This window comes from Cydia strobilella, chromosome 13 (assembly GCF_947568885.1).
Source record: "Cydia strobilella chromosome 13, ilCydStro3.1, whole genome shotgun sequence".
Taxonomy (NCBI): Eukaryota; Metazoa; Arthropoda; class Insecta; order Lepidoptera; family Tortricidae; genus Cydia; species Cydia strobilella.
In genome coordinates, this window is record NC_086053.1 from 5,157,639 (window position 1) to 5,175,599 (window position 17,961).

At 45.6% G+C, this 17,961-nt stretch overlaps 1 protein-coding gene across 1 annotated transcript in view; it reads right to left on the bottom strand.

The window, feature by feature from the left end:
* Window positions 1-17,961, bottom strand: part of LOC134746538 (protein split ends) — a 108,750-nt gene that overhangs the window by 14,637 nt on the left and 76,152 nt on the right. Inside the window, exon 3 of the mRNA XM_063680950.1 lies at window positions 16,455-16,517. Within this exon, the coding sequence (XP_063537020.1) occupies window positions 16,455-16,517 (63 nt within the window). The remainder of the gene's footprint in view (window positions 1-16,454; window positions 16,518-17,961) is intronic.

Here is a 17,961-nt window from a genome sequence, read left to right on the forward strand (position 1 = left end):
ATCTAAGGTTTGGTGCAACATAGGCACGCGCTGTTTAGGTCATCCGACTCGTCTTGATGAGCACTTAGGAGAGCAGTACCCATTATAGAGCTGATGCTGAACCCTGGCAGTACCTAGTGGATCTAAGGTTTGGTGCAACATAGGCACGCGCTGTTTAGGTCGTCCGACTCGTCTTGATGAGCACTTAGGAGAGCAGTACCCATGATAGAGCTGATGCTGAACCCTGGCAGTACCTAGTGGATCTAAGGTTTGGTGCAACATAGGCACACGCTGTTTTAGTCACCCGACTCGTCTTGATGAGTACTTAGGAGAGCAGTACCCATGATAGAGCTGATGCTGAACCCTGGCAGTACCTAGTGGATCTAAGGTTTGGTGCAACATAGGCACACGCTGTTTTAGTCACCCGACTCGTCTTGATGAGCACTTAGGAGAGCAGTACCCATGATAGAGCTGATGCTGAACCCTGGCAGTACCTAGTGGATCTAAGGTTTGGTGCAACATAGGCACGCGCTGTTTAGGTCGTCCGACTCGTCTTGATGAGCACTTAGGAGAGCAGTACGATAGAGCTGATGCTGAACCCTGGCAGTACCTAGTGGATCTAAGGTTTGGTGCAACATAGGCACACGCTGTTTTAGTCATCCGACTCGTCTTGATGAGCACTTAGGAGAGCAGTACCCATGATAGAGCTGATGCTGAACCCTGGCAGTACCTAGTGGGTCTAAGGTTTGGTGCAACATAGGCACACACTGTTTTAGTCATCCGACTCGTCTTGATGAGCACTTAGGAGAGCAGTACCCATGATAGAGCTGATGCTGAACCCTGGCAGTACCTAGTGGATCTAAGGTTTAGTGCAACATAGGCACACGCTGTTTTAGTCACCCGACTCGTCTAGATGAGCACTTAGGAGAGCCGTACCCATGATAGAGCTGATGCTGAACCCTGGCAGTACCTAGTGGATCTAAGGTTTGGTGCAACATAGGCACGCGCTGTTTAGGTCATCCGATTCGTCTTGATGAGCACTTAGGAGAGCAGTACCCATTATAGAGCTGATGCTGAACCCTGGCAGTACCTAGTGGATCTAAGGTTTGGTGCAACATAGGCACGCGCTGTTTAGGTCGTCCGACTCGTCTTGATGAGCACTTAGGAGAGCAGTACCCATGATAGAGCTGATGCTGAACCCTGGCAGTACCTAGTGGATCTAAGGTTTGGTGCAACATAGGCACACGCTGTTTTAGTCACCCGACTCGTCTTGATGAGTACTTAGGAGAGCAGTACCCATGATAGAGCTGATGCTGAACCCTGGCAGTACCTAGTGGATCTAAGGTTTGGTGCAACATAGGCACACGCTGTTTTAGTCACCCGACTCGTCTTGATGAGCACTTAGGAGAGCAGTACCCATGATAGAGCTGATGCTGAACCCTGGCAGTACCTAGTGGATCTAAGGTTTGGTGCAACATAGGCACGCGCTGTTTAGGTCGTCCGACTCGTCTTGATGAGCACTTAGGAGAGCAGTACGATAGAGCTGATGCTGAACCCTGGCAGTACCTAGTGGATCTAAGGTTTGGTGCAACATAGGCACACGCTGTTTTAGTCATCCGACGTCTTGATGAGCACTTAGGAGAGCAGTACCCATGATAGAGCTGATGCTGAACCCTGGCAGTACCTAGTGGGTCTAAGGTTTGGTGCAACATAGGCACACACTGTTTTAGTCATCCGACTCGTCTTGATGAGCACTTAGGAGAGCAGTACCCATGATAGAGCTGATGCTGAACCCTGGCAGTACCTAGTGGATCTAAGGTTTAGTGCAACATAGGCACACGCTGTTTTAGTCACCCGACTCGTCTAGATGAGCACTTAGGAGAGCAGTACCCATGATAGAGCTGATGCTGAACCCTGGCAGTACCTAGTGGGTCTAAGGTTTGGTGCAACATAGGCACACACTGTTTTAGTCATCCGACTCGTCTTGATGAGCACTTAGGAGAGCAGTACCCATGATAGAGCTGATGCTGAACCCTGGCAGTACCTAGTGGATCTAAGGTTTGGTGCAACATAGGCACGCGCTGTTTAGGTCATCCGACTCGTCTTGATGAGCACTTAGGAGAGCAGTACCCATTATAGAGCTGATGCTGAACCCTGGCAGTACCTAGTGGATCTAAGGTTTGGTGCAACATAGGCACGCGCTGTTTAGATCGTCCGACTCGTCTTGATGAGCACTTAGGAGAGCAGTACCCATGATAGAGCTGATGCTGAACCCTGGCAGTACCTAGTGGATCTAAGGTTTGGTGCAACATAGGCACACGCTGTTTTAGTCACCCGACTCGTCTTAATGAGTACTTAGGAGAGCAGTACCCATGATAGAGCTGATGCTGAACCCTGGCAGTACCTAGTGGATCTAAGGTTTGGTGCAACATAGGCACACGCTGTTTTAGTCACCCGACTCGTCTTGATGAGCACTTAGGAGAGCAGTACCCATGATAGAGCTGATGCTGAACCCTGGCAGTACCTAGTGGATCTAAGGTTTGGTGCAACATAGGCACGCGCTGTTTAGGTCGTCCGACTCGTCTTGATGAGCACTTAGGAGAGCAGTACGATAGAGCTGATGCTGAACCCTGGCAGTACCTAGTGGATCTAAGGTTTGGTGCAACATAGGCACACGCTGTTTTAGTCATCCGACTCGTCTTGATGAGCACTTAGGAGAGCAGTACCCATGATAGAGCTGATGCTGAACCCTGGCAGTACCTAGTGGGTCTAAGGTTTGGTGCAACATAGGCACACACTGTTTTAGTCATCCGACTCGTCTTGATGAGCACTTAGGAGAGCAGTACCCATGATAGAGCTGATGCTGAACCCTGGCAGTACCTAGTGGATCTAAGGTTTAGTGCAACATAGGCACACGCTGTTTTAGTCACCCGACTCGTCTTGATGAGCACTTAGGAGAGCGGTACCCATGATAGAGCTGATGCTGAACCCTGGCAGTACCTAGTGGATCTAAGGTTTGGTGCAACATAGGCACGCGCTGTTTAGGTCGTCCGACTCGTCTTGATGAGCACTTAGGAGAGCAGTACCCATGATAGAGCTGATGCTGAACCCTGGCAGTACCTAGTGGATCTAAGGTTTGGTGCAACATAGGCACGCGCGGTTTAGGTCGTCCGACTCGTCTTGATGAGCACTTAGGAGAGCAGTACCCATGATAGAGCTGATGCTGAACCCTGGCAGTACCTAGTGGATCTAAGGTTTGGTGCAACATAGGCACCCGCTGTTTTAGTCACCCGACTCGTCTAGATGAGCACTTAGGAGAGCAGTACCCATGATAGAGCTGATGCTGAACCCTGGCAGTACATAGTGGAACTAAGGTTTGGTACAACATAGGCCCACGCTGTTATGGTCATTTCACTCGTTCTAATGATCACTTGGGAGAGCAGTACCCATGATAGAGCTGATGCTGAACCCTGGCAGTACATAGTGGAACTAAGGTTTGGTACAACATAGGCACACGCTGTTATGGTCATCTCACTCGTTCTAATGAGCACTTGGGAGCGCAATATTTGAATATTATCTTGAGATACTCATACAGGTATATAATTTGTAATACATTTTTTTAAATAAATAAATAAATAAATAATGATAAATAAATATGTTATTTTAATTTATCCCTGTAAGGATTCCGATTCAGTTCATAAATACAAACATATTCTTTCATATCTTACATGACCATGACATTGGTAATCATGATCAGTTAACACTTTCAGTGCCAAGAACCCGATAGTCGGGTTCATTTTGTTATTGAAATGGGGCGCTTGGCGCTGAAAGTGTTGAATAATACAAAAATTTACAAAACATTGATTCGGCAGCACTTTTGTTACTATTCCCATCAACTTAATTAAAAAGGATGAACCAAAACAGCGCGTGAATAGATTGGACCATACCTGAGTCCTAGTAAGTACCTAGACCTACTGCTTACTGCCATAAGTATATGTTATCTATCTTATGAGTTATGTATCTCAAGATAATATTCAAATATTGCGCTCCCAAGTGCTCATTAGAACGAGTGAGATGACCATAACAGCGTGTGCCTATGTTGTACCAAACCTTAGTTCCACTATGTACTGCCAGGGTTCAGCATCAGCTCTATCATGGGTACTGCTCTCCTAAGTGCTCATCAAGACGAGTCAGATGACCAAAACAGCGCGTGCCTATGTTGCACCAAACCTTAGATCCACTAGGTACTGCCAGGGTTCAGCATCAGCTCTATCGTGGGTACCGCTCTCCTAAGTGCTCATCAAGACGAGTCTGGTGACTAAAACAGCGGGTGTCTATGTTGCACCAAACCTTAGACCCACTAGGTACTGCCAGGGTTCAGCATCAGCTCTATCATGGGTACTGCTCTCCTAAGTGCTCATCAAGACGTGTCGGACGACCTAAACAGTGCGTGCCAATGTTGCACCAAACCTTAGATCCACTAGGTACTGCCAGGGTTCAGCATCAGCTCTACCATGGGTACTGCTCTCCTAAGTGCTCATCAAGACGAGTCGGATGCCCAAAACAGCGCGTGCCTATATTGCACCAAACCTTAGATCCACTGGGTATTGCCAGGGTTCAGCATCAGCTCTATCATGGGTACCGCTCTCCTAAGTGCTCATAAAGACGAGTCGGATGACTAAAACAGCGTGTGCCTATGTTGCACCAAACCTTAGTTCCGCTAGGTACTGCCAGGGTTCAGCATCAGCTCCATTATGGGTACTGCTCTCCTAAGTGCTCATCAAGACGAGTCGGGTGACTAAAACAGCGTGTGCCTATGTTGCACCAAACCTTAGATCCACTAGGTAGTGCCAGGGTTCAGCATCAGCTCTATCATGGGTACTGCTCTCCTAAGTGCTCATCAAGACGAGTCGGATGACTAAAACAGCGTGTGCCTATGTTGCACCAATCCTTAGTTCCGCTAGGTACTGCCAGGGTTCAGCATCAGCTCCATTATGGGTACTGCTCTCCTAAGTGCTCATCAAAACGAGTCGGGTGACTAAAACAGCGTGTGCCTATGTTGCACCAAACCTTAGATCAAGTAGGTACTGCCAGGGTTCAGCATCAGCTCTATCATGGGTACTGCTCTCCTAAGTGCTCATCAAGACGAGTCGGGTGACTAAAACAGCGTGTGCCTATGTCGCACCAAACCTTAGATCCACTAGGTAGTGCCAGGGTTCAGCATCAGCTCTATCATGGGTACTGCTCTCCTAAGTACTCATCAAGACGAGTCGGATGACTAAAACAGCGTGTGCCTATGTTGCACCAAACCTTAGTTCCGCTAGGTACTGCCAGGGTTCAGCATCAGCTCCATTATGGGTACTGCTCTCCTAAGTGCTTATCAAGACGAGTCGGGTGACTAAAACAGCGTGTGCCTATGTTGCACCAAACCTTAGATCCACTAGGTAGTGCCAGGGTTCAGCATCAGCTCTATCATGGGTACTGCTCTCCTAAGTGCTCATCAAGACGAGTCGGATGACTAAAACAGCGTGTGCCTATGTTGCACCAAACCTTAGTTCCGCTAGGTACTGCCAGGGTTCAGCATCAGCTCCATTATGGGTACTGCTCTCCTAAGTGCTCATCAAGACGAGTCGGGTGACTAAAACAGCGTGTGCCTATGTTGCACCAAACCTCAGATCCACTAGGTACTGCCAGGGTTCAGCATCAGCTCTATCATGGGTACCGCTCTCCTAAGTGCTAACCAAGACGAGTCGGGTGACTAAAACAGCGTGTGCCTATGTTGCACCAAACCTTAGATCCACTAGGTAGTGCCAGGGTTTAGCATCAGCTCTATCATGGGTACTGCTCTCCTAAGTGCTCATCAAGACGAGTCGGATGACTAAAACAGCGTGTGCCTATGTTGCACCAAACCTTAGTTCCGCTAGGTACTGCCAGGGTTCAGCATCAGCTCTATCATGGGTACCGCTCTCCTAAGTGCTCATCAAGACGAGTCGGGTGACTAAAACAGCGTGTGCCTATGTTGCACCAAACCTTAGATCCACTAGGTACTGCCAGGGTTCAGCATCAGCTGTATCATGGGTACCGCTCTCCTAAGTGCTCATCAAGACGAGTCGGGTGACTAAAACAGCGTGTGCCTATGTTGCACCAAACCTTAGATCCACTAGGTAGTGCCAGGGTTCAGCATCAGCTCTATCATGGGTACTGCTCTCCTAAGTGCTCATCAAGACGAGTCGGGTGACTAAAACAGCGTGTGCCTATGTTGCACCAAACCTTAGATCCACTAGGTAGTGCCATGGTTCAGCATCAGCTCTATCATGGGTACTGCTCTCCTAAGTGCTCATCAAGACGAGTCGGATGACTAAAACAGCGTGTACCTATGTTGCACAAAACCTTAGTTCCGCTAGGTACTGCCAGGGTTCAGCATCAGCTCCATTATGGGTACTGCTCTCCTAAGTGCTCATCAAGACGAGTCGGGTGACTAAAACAGCGTGTGCCTATGTTGCACCAAACCTTAGATCCACTAGGTACTGCCAGGGTTCAGCATCAGCTCTATCATGGGTACCGCTCTCCTAAGTGCTCATCAAGACGAGTCGGGTGACTAAAACAGCGTGTGCCTATGTTGCACCAAACCTTAGATCCACTAGGTAGTGCCAGGGTTCAGCATCAGCTCTATCATGGGTACTGCTCTCCTAAGTGCTCATCAAGACGAGTCGGATGACTAAAACAGCGTGTGCCTATGTTGCACCAAACCTTAGATCCACTAGGTACTGCCAGGGTTCAGCATCAGCTCTATCATGGGTACTGCTCTCCTAAGTGCTCATCAAGACGAGTCGGGTGACTAAAACAGCGTGTGCCTATGTTGCACCAAACCTTAGATCCACTAGGTACTGCCAGGGTTCAGCATCAGCTCCATTATGGGTACTGCTCTCCTAAGTGCTCATCAAGACGAGTCGGGTGACTAAAACAGCGTGTGCCTATGTTGCACCAAACCTTAGATCCACTAGGTACTGCCAGGGTTCAGCATCAGCTCTATCATGGGTACCGCTCTCCTAAGTGCTCATCAAGACGAGTCGGGTGACTAAAACAGCGTGTGCCTATGTTGCACCAAACCTTAGATCCACTAGGTAGTGCCAGGGTTCAGCATCAGCTCTATCATGGGTACTGCTCTCCTAAGTGCTCATCAAGACGAGTCGGATGACTAAAACAGCGTGTGCCTATGTTGCACCAAACCTTAGTTCCGCTAGGTACTGCCAGGGTTCAGCATCAGCTCCATTATGGGTACTGCTCTCCTAAGTGCTCATCAAGACGAGTCGGGTGACTAAAACAGCGTGTGCCTATGTTGCACCAAACCTTAGATCCACTAGGTACTGCCAGGGTTCAGCATTAGCTCTATCATGGGTACTGCTCTCCTAAGTGCTCATAAAGACGAGTCGGGTGACTAAAACAGCGTGTGCCTATGTTGCACCAAACCTCAGATCCACTAGGTACTGCCAGGGTTCAGCATCAGCTCTATCATGGGTACCGCTCTCCTAAGTGCTAACCAAGACGAGTCGGGTGACTAAAACAGCGTGTGCCTATGTTGCACCAAACCTTAGATCCACTAGGTAGTGCCAGGGTTTAGCATCAGCTCTATCATGGGTACTGCTCTCCTAAGTGCTCATCAAGACGAGTCGGATGACTAAAACAGCGTGTGCCTATGTTGCACCAAACCTTAGTTCCGCTAGGTACTGCCAGGGTTCAGCATCAGCTCTATCATGGGTACCGCTCTCCTAAGTGCTCATCAAGACGAGTCGGGTGACTAAAACAGCGTGTGCCTATGTTGCACCAAACCTTAGATCCACTAGGTACTGCCAGGGTTCAGCATCAGCTGTATCATGGGTACCGCTCTCCTAAGTGCTCATCAAGACGAGTCGGGTGACTAAAACAGCGTGTGCCTATGTTGCACCAAACCTTAGATCCACTAGGTAGTGCCAGGGTTCAGCATCAGCTCTATCATGGGTACTGCTCTCCTAAGTGCTCATCAAGACGAGTCGGGTGACTAAAACAGCGTGTGCCTATGTTGCACCAAACCTTAGATCCACTAGGTAGTGCCATGGTTCAGCATCAGCTCTATCATGGGTACTGCTCTCCTAAGTGCTCATCAAGACGAGTCGGATGACTAAAACAGCGTGTACCTATGTTGCACAAAACCTTAGTTCCGCTAGGTACTGCCAGGGTTCAGCATCAGCTCCATTATGGGTACTGCTCTCCTAAGTGCTCATCAAGACGAGTCGGGTGACTAAAACAGCGTGTGCCTATGTTGCACCAAACCTTAGATCCACTAGGTACTGCCAGGGTTCAGCATCAGCTCTATCATGGGTACCGCTCTCCTAAGTGCTCATCAAGACGAGTCGGGTGACTAAAACAGCGTGTGCCTATGTTGCACCAAACCTTAGATCCACTAGGTAGTGCCAGGGTTCAGCATCAGCTCTATCATGGGTACTGCTCTCCTAAGTGCTCATCAAGACGAGTCGGATGACTAAAACAGCGTGTGCCTATGTTGCACCAAACCTTAGATCCACTAGGTACTGCCAGGGTTCAGCATCAGCTCTATCATGGGTACTGCTCTCCTAAGTGCTCATCAAGACGAGTCGGGTGACTAAAACAGCGTGTGCCTATGTTGCACCAAACCTTAGATCCACTAGGTACTGCCAGGGTTCAGCATCAGCTCCATTATGGGTACTGCTCTCCTAAGTGCTCATCAAGACGAGTCGGGTGACTAAAACAGCGTGTGCCTATGTTGCACCAAACCTTAGATCCACTAGGTACTGCCAGGGTTCAGCATCAGCTCTATCATGGGTACCGCTCTCCTAAGTGCTCATCAAGACGAGTCGGGTGACTAAAACAGCGTGTGCCTATGTTGCACCAAACCTTAGATCCACTAGGTAGTGCCAGGGTTCAGCATCAGCTCTATCATGGGTACTGCTCTCCTAAGTGCTCATCAAGACGAGTCGGATGACTAAAACAGCGTGTGCCTATGTTGCACCAAACCTTAGTTCCGCTAGGTACTGCCAGGGTTCAGCATCAGCTCCATTATGGGTACTGCTCTCCTAAGTGCTCATCAAGACGAGTCGGGTGACTAAAACAGCGTGTGCCTATGTTGCACCAAACCTTAGATCCACTAGGTACTGCCAGGGTTCCGCATTAGCTCTATCATGGGTACTGCTCTCCTAAGTGCTCATAAAGACGAGTCGGGTGACTAAAACAGCGTGTGCCTATGTTGCACCAAACCTCAGATCCACTAGGTACTGCCAGGGTTCAGCATCAGCTCTATCATGGGTACCGCTCTCCTAAGTGCTAACCAAGACGAGTCGGGTGACTAAAACAGCGTGTGCCTATGTTGCACCAAACCTTAGATCCACTAGGTAGTGCCAGGGTTTAGCATCAGCTCTATCATGGGTACTGCTCTCCTAAGTGCTCATCAAGACGAGTCGGATGACTAAAACAGCGTGTGCCTATGTTGCACCAAACCTTAGTTCCGCTAGGTACTGCCAGGGTTCAGCATCAGCTCTATCATGGGTACCGCTCTCCTAAGTGCTCATCAAGACGAGTCGGGTGACTAAAACAGCGTGTGCCTATGTTGCACCAAACCTTAGATCCACTAGGTACTGCCAGGGTTCAGCATCAGCTGTATCATGGGTACCGCTCTCCTAAGTGCTCATCAAGACGAGTCGGGTGACTAAAACAGCGTGTGCCTATGTTGCACCAAACCTTAGATCCACTAGGTAGTGCCAGGGTTCAGCATCAGCTCTATCATGGGTACTGCTCTCCTAAGTGCTCATCAAGACGAGTCGGGTGACTAAAACAGCGTGTGCCTATGTTGCACCAAACCTTAGATCCACTAGGTAGTGCCATGGTTCAGCGTCAGCTCTATCATGGGTACTGCTCTCCTAAGTGCTCATCAAGACGAGTCGGATGACTAAAACAGCGTGTACCTATGTTGCACAAAACCTTAGTTCCGCTAGGTACTGCCAGGGTTCAGCATCAGCTCCATTATGGGTACTGCTCTCCTAAGTGCTCATCAAGACGAGTCGGGTGACTAAAACAGCGTGTGCCTATGTTGCACCAAACCTTAGATCCACTAGGTACTGCCAGGGTTCAGCATCAGCTCTATCATGGGTACCGCTCTCCTAAGTGCTCATCAAGACGAGTCGGGTGACTAAAACAGCGTGTGCCTATGTTGCACCAAACCTTAGATCCACTAGGTAGTGCCAGGGTTCAGCATCAGCTCTATCATGGGTACTGCTCTCCTAAGTGCTCATCAAGACGAGTCGGATGACTAAAACAGCGTGTGCCTATGTTGCACCAAACCTTAGATCCACTAGGTACTGCCAGGGTTCAGCATCAGCTCTATCATGGGTACTGCTCTCCTAAGTGCTCATCAAGACGAGTCGGGTGACTAAAACAGCGTGTGCCTATGTTGCACCAAACCTTAGATCCACTAGGTACTGCCAGGGTTCAGCATCAGCTCCATTATGGGTACTGCTCTCCTAAGTGCTCATCAAGACGAGTCGGGTGACTAAAACAGCGTGTGCCTATGTTGCACCAAACCTTAGATCCACTAGGTACTGCCAGGGTTCAGCATCAGCTCTATCATGGGTACCGCTCTCCTAAGTGCTCATCAAGACGAGTCGGGTGACTAAAACAGCGTGTGCCTATGTTGCACCAAACCTTAGATCCACTAGGTAGTGCCAGGGTTCAGCATCAGCTCTATCATGGGTACTGCTCTCCTAAGTGCTCATCAAGACGAGTCGGATGACTAAAACAGCGTGTGCCTATGTTGCACCAAACCTTAGTTCCGCTAGGTACTGCCAGGGTTCAGCATCAGCTCCATTATGGGTACTGCTCTCCTAAGTGCTCATCAAGACGAGTCGGGTGACTAAAACAGCGTGTGCCTATGTTGCACCAAACCTTAGATCCACTAGGTACTGCCAGGGTTCAGCATTAGCTCTATCATGGGTACTGCTCTCCTAAGTGCTCATAAAGACGAGTCGGGTGACTAAAACAGCGTGTGCCTATGTTGCACCAAACCTCAGATCCACTAGGTACTGCCAGGGTTCAGCATCAGCTCTATCATGGGTACCGCTCTCCTAAGTGCTAACCAAGACGAGTCGGGTGACTAAAACAGCGTGTGCCTATGTTGCACCAAACCTTAGATCCACTAGGTAGTGCCAGGGTTTAGCATCAGCTCTATCATGGGTACTGCTCTCCTAAGTGCTCATCAAGACGAGTCGGATGACTAAAACAGCGTGTGCCTATGTTGCACCAAACCTTAGTTCCGCTAGGTACTGCCAGGGTTCAGCATCAGCTCTATCATGGGTACCGCTCTCCTAAGTGCTCATCAAGACGAGTCGGGTGACTAAAACAGCGTGTGCCTATGTTGCACCAAACCTTAGATCCACTAGGTACTGCCAGGGTTCAGCATTAGCTCTATCATGGGTACTGCTCTCCTAAGTGCTCATAAAGACGAGTCGGGTGACTAAAACAGCGTGTGCCTATGTTGCACCAAACCTCAGATCCACTAGGTACTGCCAGGGTTCAGCATCAGCTCTATCATGGGTACCGCTCTCCTAAGTGCTAACCAAGACGAGTCGGGTGACTAAAACAGCGTGTGCCTATGTTGCACCAAACCTTAGATCCACTAGGTAGTGCCAGGGTTTAGCATCAGCTCTATCATGGGTACTGCTCTCCTAAGTGCTCATCAAGACGAGTCGGATGACTAAAACAGCGTGTGCCTATGTTGCACCAAACCTTAGTTCCGCTAGGTACTGCCAGGGTTCAGCATCAGCTCCATTATGGGTACTGCTCTCCTAAGTGCTCATCAAGACGAGTCGGGTGACTAAAACAGCGTGTGCCTATGTTGCACCAAACCTTAGATCCACTAGGTAGTGCCAGGGTTTAGCATCAGCTCTATCATGGGTACTGCTCTCCTAAGTGCTCATCAAGACGAGTCGGATGACTAAAACAGCGTGTGCCTATTTTGCACCAAACCTTAGTTCCGCTAGGTACTGCCAGGGTTCAGCATCAGCTCTATCATGGGTACCGCTCTCCTAAGTGCTCATCAAGACGAGTCGGATGACTAAAACAGCGTGTGCCTATGTTGCACCAAACCTTAGATCCACTAGGTACTGCCAGGGTTCAGCATCAGCTCTATCATGGGTACTGCTCTCCTAAGTGCTCATCAAGACGAGTCGGGTGACTAAAACAGCGTGTGCCTATGTTGCACCAAACCTTAGATCCACTAGGTACTGCCAGGGTTCAGCATCAGCTCCATTATGGGTACTGCTCTCCTAAGTGCTCATCAAGACGAGTCGGGTGACTAAAACAGCGTGTGCCTATGTTGCACCAAACCTTAGATCCACTAGGTACTGCCAGGGTTCAGCATCAGCTCTATCATGGGTACCGCTCTCCTAAGTGCTCATCAAGACGAGTCGGGTGACTAAAACAGCGTGTGCCTATGTTGCACCAAACCTTAGATCCACTAGGTAGTGCCAGGGTTCAGCATCAGCTCTATCATGGGTACTGCTCTCCTAAGTGCTCATCAAGACGAGTCGGATGACTAAAACAGCGTGTGCCTATGTTGCACCAAACCTTAGTTCCGCTAGGTACTGCCAGGGTTCAGCATCAGCTCCATTATGGGTACTGCTCTCCTAAGTGCTCATCAAGACGAGTCGGGGTGACTAAAACAGCGTGTGCCTATGTTGCACCAAACCTTAGATCCACTAGGTACTGCCAGGGTTCAGCATCAGCTCTATCATGGGTACTGCTCTCCTAAGTGCTCATCAAGACGAGTCGGATGACTAAAACAGCGTGTGCCTATGTTGCACCAAACCTTAGATCCATTAGGTACTGCCAGGGTTCAGCATCAGCTCTATCATGGGTACGGCTCTCCGAAGTGCTCATCAAGACGATTTAAATGACCAAAACCGCGTATGTCTGTGTTGCACCAAACCAGAATTCTACTAGGTAGTAGGTAGGTACTGCTACTACTGCCAGGGTTCAGTCAGGGTCATTTTGCTGTCTCATTTTAAAATATCACGAATGTAATTTTATTAGACGTTAATGCAATTGAGAGTAATTCTAATTAATTTTTTGAAACTTTAATGGCCATTGAAGTTAATCCGAATTAACTTCAATGGCCATTAACGTCTCAAAAATTTAATCCGAATTAACTTTAATCCGAATTAACTTTAATGCAATTGGTTAATGGCGGAACTAATGGTTAATAAAATTGATCAATGGTTAATTAAAATTAACAATTACGGCCAACACTGCCTACATAATTTGTAGCGTGAAATTTTGCTTTATAAGGCATAACCAATTCTACAAGAAATGTCTTATGCAGAAATTATTCTTGACTGAATATAAAATAAATAAAATATCTTTATTTCAGAATATTCAAAATTCCATACAAGTTAGTACCATCGTTATAGTTATGTGTTAGTAAATACATAAAAAAAAGTACTTATTTCTAAACAAAACGGAAACTGATATGAAGATGTAAGTAATATTGCAGACAGGTATGTAATATATTTTTTTTTTTTATAAATATAGGACATTCTTACACAGATTGACTAAGTCCCACAGTAAGCTCAAGAAGGCTTGTGTTGTGGGTACTTAGACAACGATATATATAATATACAAATACAAATACATAAATACATAGAAAACACCCAAGACTTAGGAACAAATATCTGTGCTCATCACACAAATAAATGCCCTTACCGGGATTCGAACCCAGGACCATCGGCTTCACAGGCAGGGTCACTACCCACTAGGCCAGACCGGTCGTCGAATCGAATCGAATATGATACGGAATTCGCCCATGTAGAGACATTTGGATGCTCATTTAATGTGGCTTAAACTTTAACCGACTCTACTACTAACTAGTGCCTTATGGGAATATAGTTCAGATCCGGAAACCGCTGCCAAATTTTAGTATGTTGTTGGGCATGGTACTGGGTCTCCAAAACTGCCGGGAGACAGCGGCGCCGGCCATCTACTTCAGCGGAATGACGTCATCAAAATGACTCCCGCCTCGTTGCGAATAATGCATTTTGCACCCAAACTGCACGACACTCCAAAATGTTGTTTTCATGTATTTTATGTAATGTTCTTTTATTTAATACCCCATAATTAGAACTATTCTTTGCATAATATGAGCGCATTAAGGTAGAATTGTTGGCGCGCTTTAGTTTTTTTAGTACAACTTCCACAGTTTTTATCAGAAATTAAAATTTTTAGCTGTGACGTATAGTTGAATAACTGGTTTCTTTTATATTAGACGCAACATTGTTATAACGTTTTTAGTTGAGCTATAAAATATATATACACGAACTTTTCTCAAAAAAAGTGGGGTTTCTTTGTTTGTAGCTCCAAAAATATACATTGTTTTTATAAATAATGTATTAACGAATCATAATATATTTAATATCCTTTCGTTTGATATAGCACATGTGTATGTATGACCAAGTATGACTCATGGTATAGTTATAATTTAGACTTTGCAAATTTCGGCAGCGGTCACATTGACGCCATTATTTGTTACCCAGGAGCTATAGAGATTGTCTCCCAGCAGTTTTATTGATCCTTTTTATATTGCTAATAACATACTAGAAACTTATGCGAATTATCCTGAAAATGACCAATTTCGATTTTTTTTAACTTTAATGCATTTGTTCTAGCAGTTGGTCTCATTTTGATCTTGAGTAATCAGCTTTAATTTTGTAGTACATTGCTTTAACGTCCGAATTTTGGTTTGGTTGAAAACTCTTCACGCTTAAACCGCTGAATCGATTTAGATGAAATTTGGCATAGAGATAGGTTGAGTCCCTGAGAAGGACAGGATAGTTTTTATCCCGAAAATCATCCCTTAAGAAAGTAAAAAGCGGGGTGGAATTGAGATAATTAATGAAGTGTCTGCTAATTTGTGTGCATAATATGCTCAAATTGAATAATTGCTATAAGACTTTCTCCAGGCGCTATTCTTTAGCTGCGGTTAGTAAGTCCACGCAGACGATGTCGCGGGCAAAAGCTAGACAGACAGACTTTCGCATTTATAATATTAGTATGGATGGATTTTATTGGCTTTCGTTTAATACCCCACACGTCTATGTGCAATGCATAGTTTGGGTGCAAAATGCATTATTCGCAACGAGGCGGGAGTCATTTTGATGACGTCATTCCGCTGAAGTAGATGGCCGGCGCCGCTGTCTCCCGGCAGTATTGTAGACCCAGTACCATGCCCAAAAACATACTAAAATTTGGTAGCGGTTTCCGGATCTGAACTATCTCTTCGACCGTTTCCCATAAGGCATAGTACTAAACTAGGTATAGTATATTTCCAACAGCTTGGGTAAGGTGACTGATTTCATTTCATAAATTGTATGAAGATGACAGCTGTGCACTACTTTACGCATGTTGTTTTGTCTATGATTGGTGCCTATTGTTTCGTACGCCTAATATTAAGAACAGTTAGCAGCAGAAGTTGCTGAGCGGGCGAGGTGTTCGAAATTACCTTGACACGCTCTTATTCTCGTAACAATAAAGTCGCGTCAAGATCATTTTGAACACCTCGCCCGCTTAGCAACGTCTGTTCCTGACTGTACCTAAATAAAAAAATTGCGCTCCGTTTAGCCGTCCGCGTCCGCGGCGTAGTCGTAATCGCAAAACTTTCGCAATGAGGGTCAGGCTCGCTTTCGGACCGAATCACAATGACATTGTAACCTTCAAACTTGGACGAAGGTCGTGATCTAAGATATTATTTACTGTTTTCAGACCCAAACCGGCGGATATTTATTTTTATGTAAGGTATGGCATGATTGAATGGTTTCTTTACCTACCAGCTACCTATATGTAGGTACAGACGCATATTTAGTCTAAGAACTGATATTATGTTATGTACCTATATTGATATTGTTATGTAGGCATATTTTCTCTACTACTGACATTTTAATTTATTTTTTCTGCGCCGGTCTGCCAATGCAAGCTCCCGATGATGCTACTCGGTACGGAGTGTAACATGTCGAGCGATTTTGTATTTAAAATACGCGAGTGACCCGTTTTAATATATTTAATGTCTAATGGAAATTTGTTTTTAAAATTACTGACAATTTAAAACTGAACTGTTAGTGTTTACTTGACTCTACATTGATTTAAACTCTCACGATTTTACGTACTTATTATTATTATTGACTAAAACGAGACTTACGTAAGAGAATTACGTAAAATTAAGTTTTTAATTTACTTCCCACGTTTCGAGGACGGAGTTGTCCGCGTGGTCTCGGAGAAGACTGGCTAAAGTTGACATCAACATTTTCTGGCCGGTTTTTCGCACTACCCGCACTTGATCTTGTTTATCAGTTTAGCCAGTCTTCTCCGAGACCACGGGGACAACGCCGCCTTCGAAACATCGGAGGCAAATTTTAAACAATTACCTCTTCTTCAGGCGATGATGCTAATTCTGGCTCATTCTCCTCTAGTTTATTGAGCAACTTATCCTGTAACAAAAGAAAAACAGTTTTAATAAATTCTGCAAGCATATAGAGAAAGTTAACTGAGAAAAAGCATAACGGAACGGTCGCACTGAAGCTTCAATTACGCTGACTCGGCGTTTATGCAGTAAAATGTCGGAAAACAGACGCGATTGTTTTTTTTTTTTAATTTTAAACGGGCAGTAACAAGATAAATTAATTTAGTAAATTATAGGACACGAGGGAGTGCACGTTATCCGAGGACGATGTCGTGGACAGGGCGACGTGGAGAAGATTAAGCAGGAAAGCCGACCCACTCAACATAGCTAGGAAGAGACAGAAAGAGAGATATAACACTACTAATTAATTAATTTCACTTTTAATTAAGTGTAGAAAGAGAGTGTACCAATATATTTTTATGAAGACGCCCCGTTATGTTGCGACGGACAAAACAACTCTCCACAGACTTTGCAATGACTAAATGTGGAAGTGTATCAATTCATAAACGTCAAATTCGTATTGAAAATATGATGTTCATAATGAGACCGCCACACTTTGTCACTGCGAATAAGTTGCAGAGTTAGCTTAGATGGACTCTACATTTTGTCCAAAAGTTTTTGGCGGTGTAATAAATGAAAAGGTATTTTAATAAAAGTCACCTTCATTCATAGGAATGAATGGATAGCCACTGTAAAGCAAAGGTTAGCTTCTATTACTTGTATGAACACTATGTATAGTAATCACTGCACTTTAGAGAAGTGCCTATTTGTGGAAAATTGCTTAAACGACTATTATAAGACCATTTTGCATGACCGATTTGTACCCACTAGAAAATACGATAGGATAAAAATCAAGTAAATAAAGGTCATTCTGATTACCGCAAGTATTGTCTCAGACGCATGCGAGTTATTTTCCAAATTGATGCACTTATGGCTAATAATTTATTCACAAATATAACAATCAATATGTAAAATACTAAACTCACTTTGCTACTATAAATACTCATTAAAGTTTATAATAGGGTATTTAAATAATTTTACACCATGCAAGAAATAAAGCATCAGAAGCTTAATAAAGAAACGTAGACAACAGTTATTTTTAGACACAATTTCTATTTTAAGAAGACCCGTATAAAACTATAAAGAGTAGGTAATTTGATCGTGACGTCACATGCTAGTGTTTCATATAAATTCCATAGTAACAAATCGTTTTGACAGTTCGAAAAAAGAAACATTCAAATAACCTGTAGGTACGTGACTTGTACGCAGTGGCGGATTTGCAGTCTTTACCGCCCTAGGCCCCAGGTCCTGTAGCCGCCCTTTCTCAGCACCCATCATATTGACTAAATTTTGAGTTATTTCTTGTTATCATGATGATAACAAGAAATAACTCAAAATTGTGACAATTGTGACAAAAAATTGTGACAAAAAATTCGCTGATGATAATCATCAGCGAATTTTTTGTCACAATT